This window comes from Capra hircus, chromosome 2 (genome assembly GCF_001704415.2).
Source record: "Capra hircus breed San Clemente chromosome 2, ASM170441v1, whole genome shotgun sequence".
Taxonomy (NCBI): Eukaryota; Metazoa; Chordata; class Mammalia; order Artiodactyla; family Bovidae; genus Capra; species Capra hircus.
This window is the reverse complement of record NC_030809.1, coordinates 135,308,261-135,320,623: the sequence shown is the minus strand read 5'-3', so window position 1 is coordinate 135,320,623 and position 12,363 is coordinate 135,308,261. Positions and strand designations below refer to the sequence as shown.

Here is a 12,363-nt window from a genome sequence, read left to right as displayed (position 1 = left end):
CTGGAGTTCACTCAGACTCATGTCCATTGAGTCGGTGATGCCATCCAGCCATCTCATTCTCGGTTGTCCCCTTCTCCTCCTGCCCACAATCCCTCCCAACATCAGAGTCTTTTCTAATGAGTCAACTCTTCACGTGACATGGCCAAAGTACTGAAGTTTCAGCTTTAGCATCATTCCTTCCAAACAAATCCCAGGGCTGATCTCCTTCAGAATGGACTGGTTGGATCTCCTTGCAGTCCAAGGGACTCTCAAGAGTCTTCTCCAACACCACAGTTCAAAAGCATCAATTCGGCACTCAGCCTTCTTCACAGTCCAACTCTCACATCTGTACATGACCACTGGACAAACCATAGCCTTTACTAGACAGACCTTTGTAGGCAAAGTAATGTCTCTGCTTTTCAACATGCAATCTAGGTTGGTCATAACTTTTCTTCTAAGGAGTGTCTTAATTTCATGGCTGCAGTCACCATCTGCAGTGATTTTGGAGCCCCCCAAAATAAAGTCAGCCACTGTTTCCCCATCTATTTCCCATGAAGTGATGGGACAGGATGCCATGATCTTTGTTTTCTGAGTGTTGAGCTTTAAGCCAACTTTTTCACTCTCCTCTTTCATCAAGAGGCTTTTTAGTTCCTTTTCACTTACTGCCATAAGGGTGTGTCATCTGCATATCTGAGGTTATTGATATTTCTCCCAGAAATCTTGATTCCAGCTTGTGCTTCTTCCAGCCCAGCGTTTCTCATGATGTACTCTGCATAGAAGTTAAATAAGCAGGGTGACAATATACAGCCTTGACGTACTCCTTTTCCTATTTGGAACCAGTCTGTTGTTCCATGTCCAGTTCTAACTGTTGCTTCCTGATTTACATACAGGTTTCTCAAGAGGCAGGTCAGGTGGTCTGGTATTCCCATCTCTTTCAGAATTTTCCAGTTTATTGTGATCCATTCAAAGGCTAAACAAAATGGCTGTCTGGGGAGGCCTTACAAATAGCTATGAAAAGAAGAAAAGCGAAAAGCAAAGAAGAAAAGGAAAGATATGCATCTGAATGCAGAGTTCCAAAGAATAGCAAGAAGAGATAAGAAAGCCTTGGTATATTAATCTCTGCCAATTCTGAATCCAGTTCAGATGCTTGCGATCTTCAAACTGTTGTTTTTTTCAGCATGCTGTGTAAATTTTTGGTAGGAGCTAGACATAATGTGTTGGGTGAAAGGAAATGAGTCAAACAGGCCTTTGGTGTAACATTTTAAGTTTGTCTGGGTGGTGGTTAGACTTTTACTGTTTACTCTAGCTGTAGGGGTCAGAGGCTAAAACTTCCTCTGGTGTTCTGATATTTGTGTTCTGTTGTAGTCAGGTTTCCTTGGATTTATTGCTAAGTAAGGTTTTAGCAGACAGTTGTAATTTATCGTGTTCCTCAGTTACACAGGAGCCCTACTGGTGTGGCAGAGGTATTGGGTGTAGGGGAGGGAAAGCATTTTGTAGTATGATTCTTATTCTTGTAGTGAGTCTGTGCCCCTGTGCTACGAAGTACTGGGTGTAGGGGAAGAAAAGCATTTTGTAGTATGACTGTTATTCTTGCAGTCAGTCTGTGCCCCTGTGCTATGACCTTTACAAGTACTTCTTGGCTATCTCCTCCCTCTGCTCCAACACACACAACACACACACACACCACACACACACACACACACACAGGTGACACATGAAGGCTAAAAGGAGCTGGAGTTGACTATAATTCTCTGGGCATATTATGAAATAGACACTGTTCCCTTCTGCATGGCAGAAGCACAAGGGGACTTCTCTCTGATCTTCACTGTGAGAAACTAGCAGTGGTGTTAAAACTCACAAAAGTGTGCCTCATCCCTTATATCTAGGTCCCCTGGAGTCTTTAACTAAGAGTTTCATTCACATTGAGTCTCTAGTGATTTATCAATTATAATTTAAGTTCCCTCAGCCTGGTTCTGGTTCCTGCAGATGAATAATGACTTCCAAGCTCCTAACATGCTCAACTGGAAAACTGTAAGATCAAAGGTCCAAACAGAACCAGCAGAAAAATTAAAAGAGAGCCCATCAAATTCCACATATAGGAGAAGGTAGTTTAATGTACCTCAAAGCATTAACTTTCCCACACAACTCAAGAATCACCAGATGAGTGTAGCTGATGCACTGATGCACTTCCAGCAGACAGCTTCGGTGTTGCTCCTTGGGTAGCCTCAGCTGCAGAGATCATGCTTGCCCTAGGGTCACACAACAAATGACTGATGGAGATGGGGACCAGAAGCCAATTATCTCAGCCCAACATGGGACAACCAGCTGGGACAGCTTTTCTCTCTGGCCAGTCCATCTCCCTTTCCCTTTTCACTGGGTACTCTGTACTTTGGAGGCTACTTCCCAAAGAAATTGGTGACAGTTTGTTAAGTCTATCCCTCCCTCAATTTAAACTTTGCTAATCTTTCCTTGGAAACTCTAAAGTCATGAGAAAAGAACAAATATAGTATAAAACCAGTCTGTGGCAACAAAAATTCTAAATACTCATTTTTTAAAGCGAAAACATTTCCCAAGTATCCTATAAATAAATGTATCTTCTATTCCAGGTTTAGTGACACAGACAATAAATCTAAGTCAGTTTATGAAAGAAGTTATGTTTTGGTATGTTTGATATGATTTTTGCTATGCATAAAGAACTTTACCAAAACAGCCAGGCCATCATTGTTTGGGCCTTGACTCCATCATAACTGCTTTATATGGGCGTGTGGTTCCATCAGTTTCCACAGTTTTTACTTGTAGGATCAGATTAAGAAATACTTCTCACATTTTACAACTGTTAGGCTATACTGCAGTCTTTTCTTGAGACCTGAAAGTAATAACTTATTCATTGGTGGTATTTGAAGGCCTCCTCAGCAAACTGTTTCCAAGACTTCAGAGTAAAGTCTGAGACCTGGGCTGGTTTCCAGGAGGTCTGGTTAGCTGACTTTGCCACCTGCATGCTGTAAAACGATTGAAATTGTGTACAGGGTAGGGGCCCCTGATGCTCAGCTCGGAGGCTATTTGGACTTCAGTTCAGTTCAGTCGCTCAGTCGTGTCCAACTCTTTGCGACCCCATGAACTGCAGCATGCCAGGCCCCCCTGGCCATCACCAACTCCTGGAGTTTACTCAAATGCATGTCCATTGAGTTAGTGATGCCACCCAGCCATCTCATCCTGTCGTCCCCTTCTCCTCCTGCCCCCAAACCCCAACCCCCAACCCCCCAGCATCAGAGTCTTTTCCAATGAGTCAACTCTTCACATGAGGTGGCCAAAGTATTGGAGTTTCAGCTTCAGCATCGGTCCTTCCAAAGAACACCCAGGACTGATCTCCTTTAGAATGGACTGTTTCGATGTCCATGCAGTCCAAGGGACTCTCAAAAGTCTTTTCCAACACCACAGTTGAAAATCATCAATTCTTTGGTGCTCAGCTTTCTTCACAGTCCAGCTCTCACATCCATACATGACTGGTGGAAAAACCATAGCCTTGACTAGATGGACCTTTGTTGGCAAAGTAATGTCTCTGCTTTTGAATATGCTATCTAGGTTGGTCATAACTTTCCTTCCAAGGAGTAAGCGTCTTTTAATTTCATGGCTGCAATCATCATCTGCAGTGATTTTGGAGCCCAAAAAATAGCTGTTTTCAAAAAATAAGTAGTAAATATAGTGCTGAGTCATAACTGCTAGAGAAATAGAACTGTGCAAAGAAAATGTGGGAACACTGAACAGTAAATATAGTTTTAATCAATTATGGTTAGCTCACGAAAGCCATATAATAGGATTTTGTACCACAGCTGGCTTTTACATTTATTGACATTGGCTGAAGCTGTTTTCTATCTTGGAACTTTCCAAGCATATAAAAATACATTTTTCAGACCACCAAATCTAAGACAACCTTTAGGGAAGATAGTATGTAAAACTATAAAAAACTTCTGTGACTAAGCAAAAGGGGAATAAAGTGCTGTATTTTTAATATTAACTACATTTTCAAAAATGATATATTTTACATTTAAAGGTACCAATACCATAAAGCTATTGCTTATAGTAGGAAATATAAGTGTAAACAGACTGTATTCACTTTGCATTGATAAAGTTTTATACACATAACTCGATATACCAACCAATAATCCCAAGAGAATACACATAAAACCCACTTGTTTGGACAGTAGACAACAGTTTAAAAATAAACCAAAATAAGAGTCCCATTTCTTAGCTCCATATGGTGGAAATGTATATGTATAAAGATTAAATCTGAGGTATTTACTATACTGAAGATATTTAAGTTTGTTCCATGCCAGCCATGAGTGATAGTGCTAGAGATTCCACTGTAAGAAGAATAAAAATAGGTTAACAAGATAGATTTAAATGACAATGGCTGAATAAGCTTTAACCAATGTCCCAAAAAGTATTAGATATTTTCTATTTTTAATGAAAATACTAATTATCTTTAACATATACTAAAGACAATAATCTTCATTTATTACATGCAAATTGAAAAACTATGATTTACTTCTATTTCATAACATTTTAGTTTTGAAAACAAACAAAAAAAACTCTGGGTTTTACACTAAACAAATCACATTTTTTAAAATATAAAACCTGGACTCATTTCATAACATAACACCATGTTCTAAGCTATGAATGGAATCTGTTTCAACACATTTTTAACACAGTACTTTTTTTGGGTTAAGGGTATAAATGGGGGAGGCTGAGAGGTGTCAGTAGGGGTTTACAACATTAGTTTCTATATACCTGCATAACAGATGAAAGCCTCTTCATTGTAGAAGAGTCAACTCAACACAGGAAATTAGGGATCTGTGAGACTAGAATTGTCTTCCAGCCCTGCTGGCCCTCAGCTTCCACATCACTACTTATAGGGTAAGCTGGGAGTGGGGAAGACTGGCCCTCTGTGGGGGCATCTAGGATTCCAGTCTGCTACACCAACAATGGGTTTCTCTATTCCGGCAAAGTCTATGTGCCTCTAGTCAGTCACTGCCCCACCTACCTGCTGTGGGTATAGCAGGTTAGCACTGAAAGGCTCATCTCACACCAGAACTTAATTTACTTAGATGTCCTTGCATTAACAACTTTTTGATGATATATTTTTGTTTATTCCCAGTGTTCTGCCTTCTTACTCTAATAGTGTTTTCAAAAATGTTCACCTACTCTTAATGAGCATATCACAATCTGAATATACAGAAATAGGAAAAAATTAGCCCAGCATACCTTTTCCAAAAAAGCTGTGCAAGAAATACTACTTTGTCCTTTTTGTCTATAAACACACAGCTCTTTTCTCCCTGTGACTCACCACACAGACCTCTGTTTGCTTCACGCTGTTTTGAACTGTCAGGCTTGCATTTCTTTGTGTAAGAGGCAGCCTTGGGAGTTTTAAAATTGCTTAAAAAAACAAACAAACAAAAAAACAAAGCAAACCGACCTCCAAGCCTATTTTTTGAAAGGAATAGTTACAAAAGCTATGCATGATAGTGAAATGTGACTGAAACCTATTTTGCCATCTGCTTTACTTATGGTTTTAGAAATCTATTGGTGTTACACATGATATATTAGGAAGCAGTATCTTCAGTCTCAATATTTTACATCTGATTCACTCACCCTACTTACTTGGGAATCAATTGCTGAGGGCTTTCCAGGTTTGAAGAAGTGAAAAATTCTAAATCTTCATGAGATCAGTAACAAAACAGTAACAGACTGAGTTACCGGAAAATATAAAAGCAATATTTTAACGTAATACTCACAATGGGGAAAGGATCCTCTACAGACAGCTTTGTTTAAAATGGTTACAAGGAACATATGGCAGTTTTTAAAATCAGACTCCATTTTCTCTATAGATTCCATCCTAGGAAAGAGTAAATTTCAATTTAAGTAAGCATATAAGGAGTTACTAAGCAGGCTATAAAATACCTTTGGAGTAATTACAAATGTGCTTCAGCTTAATTTATTTAGATTCCTAAGTCTAAAGATTCTAAAATAAAATAAAAAATCTGCCAAACTTTCAAAGAGTCTGAAGGACAGTGTCCTTAGGACACAAAACTGCTGCTTCAGCATGCTGCTAAGTTCCAAAGTGAGGGTCACTGGGGATAGTCCCCTTTTTTTGGCCACATGGCTTAGAAGATCTTAGTTCCCTGACACAGGATTGAACCTGGGCCCCCTGTAGTGGAGTTTTAACTACTGGACTCCCACGGAAGTCCCTCCCTTTTCTATTGCACAATTCTATATTTTTACTTTTCAAAAGCACACCTTCTTTTGAAATAAATAGCACATTAAAGATATAAAAATTTTATGTTTAAAAATTACTAAAAACTTGTTAATATGGGTAATAGCAAACACCCACATCCAGCTTCAGCAGTCACCCCTCAGTATTGATACACCCAGCCCCACATCTTCAGAAGCAAAGTTGACATCACAGCATTTCAGGCATAAATATTTCAGTATCACACTAAACACAAAGACTCCTTTAAATCCATAGCCACAATACCACGTGTTTAAAAATTCTTAATGATTTAAAAATATCATGAAATAATACTGTTTAAATTATACCGATGTTTAAAATTTTTTCACTTTTTTGCTCTAAATTTGACTCAGGATCAATTAATTTCCACAAACTGTGATAGTTAATATGCTTAAGTCCTCCTCACATCCTGTTTTTTTCTTACAATTTACTTGTTGAAGTTCTATTTTAGCCATGTGTGCACAGCAGTATTATTACCTTCTCCTCCATCTGACAGTGACATGGAGGGAGAAGCCTGCTTCACACACTGGAAACAGCAACAATAAAGCAAGTAAGACTCCTATTTTCACCCCTGCAATTAGGGATTTCACCTACCATCGGAGTTTCTTCATTGAAAGCACTTTGATAAAGCCCTATAGGTTAGGATTTTCAGTTCAGTTCAGTCACTTAGTCATGTCCGACTCTTTGTGACCCCACGAACTGCAGCACATCAGGCCTCCCTGTCCATCACCAACTCCTGGAGTCCACCCAACCCCATGTCCACTGAGTAGGTGATGCCATCCAACCATCTCATCCTCTGTCATCCCCTTCTCCTTCTGCCCTCAGTCTTTCCCAGCATCAGGGTCTTTTCAAATGAGTCAAGTCTTCGCATCAGGTGGCCCAAAGTATTGGAATTTCAGCTTCAACATCAGTCCTTCCAATGGGTATTCAGGACTGATTTCCTTTAGAATTGGACTAAGAGTCCCTTGGACTGCAAGGAGATCCAACTTAAGAGTCTTCTCCAACACCATAGTTCAAAAGCATCAATTCTTTGGTGCTCAGCTTTCTTTATAGTCCAACTCTCACATTCATACATGACTACTCGGAAAACCATAGCCTTGACTAGATGGACTTTTGTTGGCAAAGGAATGTTTCTGCTTTTTAATATGCTGTGTAGGTTGGTCATAACTACAATTTTAGATTAGTGCTATAATGAACTTTCAGTTCCTTACTAATACCAATTAACTATAAACTATTAACTCTTACCTCAACAGTCTAGTCAACCAGACTTAACACTTTTATTTCAGGCCAGTAATACCAGCAGCATAACATTAATTTTATAAACAAGACAAGGACAAGCTGTTGAGCTACACTTTCAAGGTAACTGTAGAAGATGGTATTCTGGATAGGAAGAAAGAGCTCCTGGGTTTTCAAGTGTCCTCTGACTTTCTATGTGATAGGTGTGAACAATAAACACCCTAACAGTAAAATATACAATCATTCTTTTAGAGCTCTCTAAAATATGATTTTGCACTACAATCTAGCATAATGTCCCAAATTTGGTTTAAAATAACTGAGTGTGTGGGAGTGAGCAGTGAACACAAAACAAAACTGAGTGTCACTGTCATCTGCTGAAGCGGAGTAATGGACTCTAGGGTCTGTTATGCTTCCCCTCCACCACCCCCCACCCACTTCTGAGTATATCTGGAGGCAACTATAACAAAAACTTAGCAAACATATACAACAGGATGGAGAAGGAAATGACAACTCGCTCCAGTGTTCTTGCCTGGAGAATCCCATGGACAGAGAGCCTGGCGGGCTCCAGCCCATGGGGTCGCAAAGAGTCAGACACAACTGAGCAACTAACACTGCTATACAACATGAATGTAATTTAAAGATATTTGCTTCTGCTAATCAAGACTTCAGATTTTTCTTACTGTTTCACCAGCCAGAAATTAATTGCATGATTTTTGATGCTGTCTATTCTTTAGACAATTTTTAATTCTTTCCATAATTATAAGTGTATGTGATATGTTGTCATGATGAAAAAACAAGACTGCCAGATGAAGCCAGCTAAAAGCAAAACTGAAATGGTCACAGCATAGAGCTCCACAAGCTGCATACTTACTGCCATGCCCCCAGGCCAGCCTGCCACCCCTCTGCAAACATGAGAGCCAAGTTCAACACCTTCATGATGGCTTCCTTCACAAAGCTGACCTGGAGAGAAAGCCATGGAAGAACACAAACCTTGTGACCATGTTTGAACACAGACACCAACACTTTTACCTAATTTAAATGTCACAGAAAAAGTTCATTAATACAATAACTGCCTTCCAGGTCTAAGGAGAAAGGAATAGCAGAGAAGATGGTTAGATAGCATCACTGACTGAACAGACACAAATCTGAGCACATTCTGGGAGACACTGGAGGACAGAGGCTGGCGTGCTACAGTCTGTGAGATTCCAAAGAGTCAGACACAGCTTAACGACTGAACAACAACAACAAAGTATAAGGAAGGGTGCTAGGCTCTGAACACAATACAGGTGGAATTGGGCCCATGTCCACTGCACCCATGTAAAGGTGCATCAGCAGTGCAATCTGACCAGCAGAGCGAGTAAGCTACCATTTCCTGAGACAGGAGTTTAAATTCACCAGTGAATGGGGCAAGTCATTCCAGTGGCTATATGATGACCTAATCCCATATATTCACATCAAACTGGATACACTTCTAAACAAAGTACTACTATTCCATAACAGCAGATAAAATTTTCTAATTGAATTCAAACACAGTGCTGAGTGAGTATAGACTGTCACAATAAAAATGTGAACTGTTTCTTTTAGACCTAATTTCTGGTAATATGGCACACATTTATAATCTCACTGGATCTGGTGCTTCCTTAAAAGAATATTCTGCATATCAGAAGCTTACTAAGCATAAAACTCCAAAGGACACAGACAGTTTCCCTTGGCTGGCTTCATTCCTGCCTCAACGGCCAAGTTCATGTACCTTTTCTCTCAGCAGACATCGATCATGGATGGTTGATAAGTATCTATAGTGAATTTTAATCAACTGATCTAAATCCTTGGCTTCTTCGACTTGATGTTGAAACTCCAGCCCTGTACTGTGAAGAATCTTCAAAGAGAAAGATGACAAATTTAATCAGCATATCTTTTCTGTGAGAATTTGTATATAATACACAAAACTTTTTTACCAACTTCTACATTCACTTGCACAGGGAGGGAATGCCTCACTCTGGACTATCAGATTGCTCCTGCACAGAGGGACAAGTATAGGAAACTGTATAGAAAACGCACTGATTTTTTAAGAGTCATCAGGTAAACTGAACTTATATGTTTCAATAAATTGCACTACTTACATAATGGTCCTTCTTTAAAAGGAGCATAACTGTACTTTAAGTAGAAAACAAAACAAAACAAAAACAATCTCTTACCATTTACCCTCAACAATTAAGGGCTTAAAAAAAGACGGCATATATAAGTAGAACTGAGTCACTTTGGGGTACAGCAGAGATTGGCACAACACTTTGAATCATCTAAACTTCAAAAAAAAATTCAGAAAAAAGACTGCACAATTAAGAGATTAAGGTTGCCCTCTGAAGGTCACTACAGTACAGGAAACACAGGGCACCTCTGCCATGTGGATCATGTCTAAAACAAAGGCTTCAAAGGCGCACTTCATCCACACATAAGTGGGCTCTAGAATCTATCTACCAGAGTGACTACAAAGTTTTTTTAGCAACCATTTTAAACCCCAAGTGAATATTATCCCTCTAATAACACTGCCACTGTTCAAACATCTGATTTTTCTCTTCAGAACTTCCTCTAGAACTGGTTTTAATATGTGTGAGAAAAGCAATTTTATTTACTCTGAGTTACTTCTTATATTTAAGAAAAAATTACATAATCTGGCTGCATTTTCCCTCTTACACTCCATACTAGCCTGTTCTTAGGCTTCCATTACTAAAAATTGAAGCCATTTTCCAGGGATAGCCCTGTTACCACTGGTGAAATTTAAAGGAATACATGGCAAGTTCTGATGGCAATTCCAAAAGAGGAGCTCTGGGTGTGTCGTTCCAAGGGGTCACTAGACAAGAGAAACAGCAGTCTCTGGATACACGTGCTCTGGCATGTTTAAAAAAAAGAAAGAAAAGCAAACACTTAACCTGCTGCTATGTTATTTTATGATCAAGTTTTTAGTATCTGATATCTTCACATTTACAGCCTCTAAATATTCTGCATGCTTCTTTGTATTTATAAATATATTATAATTCTCCATAAACATATGTACATACGGTGATAGAACTGAACGGACTGACAGACACAAACCCTGGTCATGATGTAGTTGTGTAAGCTGTTCACAAAGTGCATGAGCTTCACTCTTAAGAGGAACATACGATGAACCTGCAGTCTTACTGGCTCCTTCTGTGGGCCAAGATGAGCAGCTGTGTCTGGGTTACCTAAAAGTCCTTCTTTACGTTGTGATTTGTCAGCAGGATTAGCTAGTTCTGTAAAGGAACAAAGAGGAGAGGAGGTGGGAAGAGCATCTGCTCAGACCTCACCTACACTACTGCCCTAGGGCTTGTGATGGTGTGATCACTGGCCCTCTAAAGGGCACTTGTCTGGATGCACAGCAGGAACACTACCTTCCCCATCTGGAAGGTGAAGCAATTAAAGCTACCATATCACTCTGATTATCAATGTCATCAAAAATGTAAAAACAAAGTCCCATTAACTTGTCATTAAAATTTTTTCATATGACCCCAAAATTTTATTTCTGGTTAAATTCTGGTTAATTTCCTAATTTAGTTATTGTATTTCAGATTAACTGTACTGATTCAAGGAAGTTAATTCTGATTATCTGTAAAACTATTATGCAATGCCATAAATTTATGTCATTCTGGTACCTGTGTATACATAAAAAATGACCTAAGACCACCAACCTCTCTGGAAAGAGAGCTAAAATTAAAGTATAATTTATCTGCTGAAAACAAATCTTACCACCAAATAATAAAACATCCAGGCTATATTTTGCCCATTTTATTTGCAGTAAGAGAAGGAACACCTGATTATAAATTTTTTGACATTCCAAACTTATAACAATGTCCACAGGCCATGGGACCTATGAAAGCAAAAACAGAATTTTCACCGTTTAGACTCAGAACAGAAAGTAACTTGTTACTTGTATGACTTAATTTTAACAGAAAATGTTATTACAAGGAATATCAGCACATACCTTATAGCTCAGGGTCAGACCATCTAAGATATGAACAGGGAGTTTCTTCTTAGCTGTGTCAACATTCTCAAACGATATAGACAGACTAGATAAAGAGATGTCAGTTTAAGCTATTTAGCATTTTAATTTAATTTATACATTACAAAAAGATATTTCATAAAAGGAACACAAATATTCCAATAAAAGTATATTTTCTAAGCACATGTTGCCAAATAGAAATCAGGTTTTAGAATTAGGGAAAGGGGGCAAAATTTTAAAATAATGTGTTTAACTATAAAAAACAAGAGAGTAAACCTACTTAGGAAAAAAGGTGAAGTCAGGGAAGGTTAACCTGCCATGTGCTTAAACCTGGCAGAGTTCAGCAATAGGCTCAGGAGACAGACCTTCTGCTGAGGGTGGTGTGAGTGTCTGTGTGTCTTGGGGAGGGGCACTGTTCTCCTTACCCTGGAGAGCACACAGGCAATGTGTGAGCAAGCATGGAGGCTGCCTCTAAAGCAAAGGTGTCACAGACTGCTTTATCCACTTTCCTAATAAGCCTGAATGTAACTCTCAATAAAATGCAGCTACCGTAGGGCATGGAAACATCCCTGAGCCAGGCACTTGTCCTCAGAACAGTTCTGTCAGTGGACTGAGCAATGACATGACTCTCTCATGATTACAAAGCACCTCTGACAATGCTTGTATGCAGCCCACAAAAGATTAACTGTAAGTCCTTACAACCAGAAATATAAAGGGCAGTGTGTGCTTTATGAGTTTAGCCGATTCATTCCATGTCACAAGCTAGTTAGAACTTTTTAGTACACATGTGCATCCACTGAGTACTTAGTAGTCACCTACTGAATACCTTATTTGTCAAGTGCCGTAC

The 12,363-nt window shown here is 39.1% G+C and overlaps 1 protein-coding gene across 1 annotated transcript in view; it reads right to left on the bottom strand.

The window, feature by feature from the left end:
• Positions 3,964 to 12,363, bottom strand: part of TUBGCP5 (tubulin gamma complex associated protein 5) — a 57,502-nt gene continuing 49,102 nt past the window's right edge. Inside the window, exons 17-23 of the mRNA XM_005675814.3 lie at positions 11,499 to 11,583; positions 11,264 to 11,384; positions 10,592 to 10,770; positions 9,252 to 9,377; positions 8,373 to 8,461; positions 5,772 to 5,872; positions 3,964 to 4,340 (exon numbers count right to left, since the gene is read on the bottom strand). Of these exons, the coding sequence (XP_005675871.1) occupies positions 4,294 to 4,340; positions 5,772 to 5,872; positions 8,373 to 8,461; positions 9,252 to 9,377; positions 10,592 to 10,770; positions 11,264 to 11,384; positions 11,499 to 11,583 (748 nt within the window). The 3' untranslated portion in view covers positions 3,964 to 4,293. The remainder of the gene's footprint in view (positions 4,341 to 5,771; positions 5,873 to 8,372; positions 8,462 to 9,251; positions 9,378 to 10,591; positions 10,771 to 11,263; positions 11,385 to 11,498; positions 11,584 to 12,363) is intronic.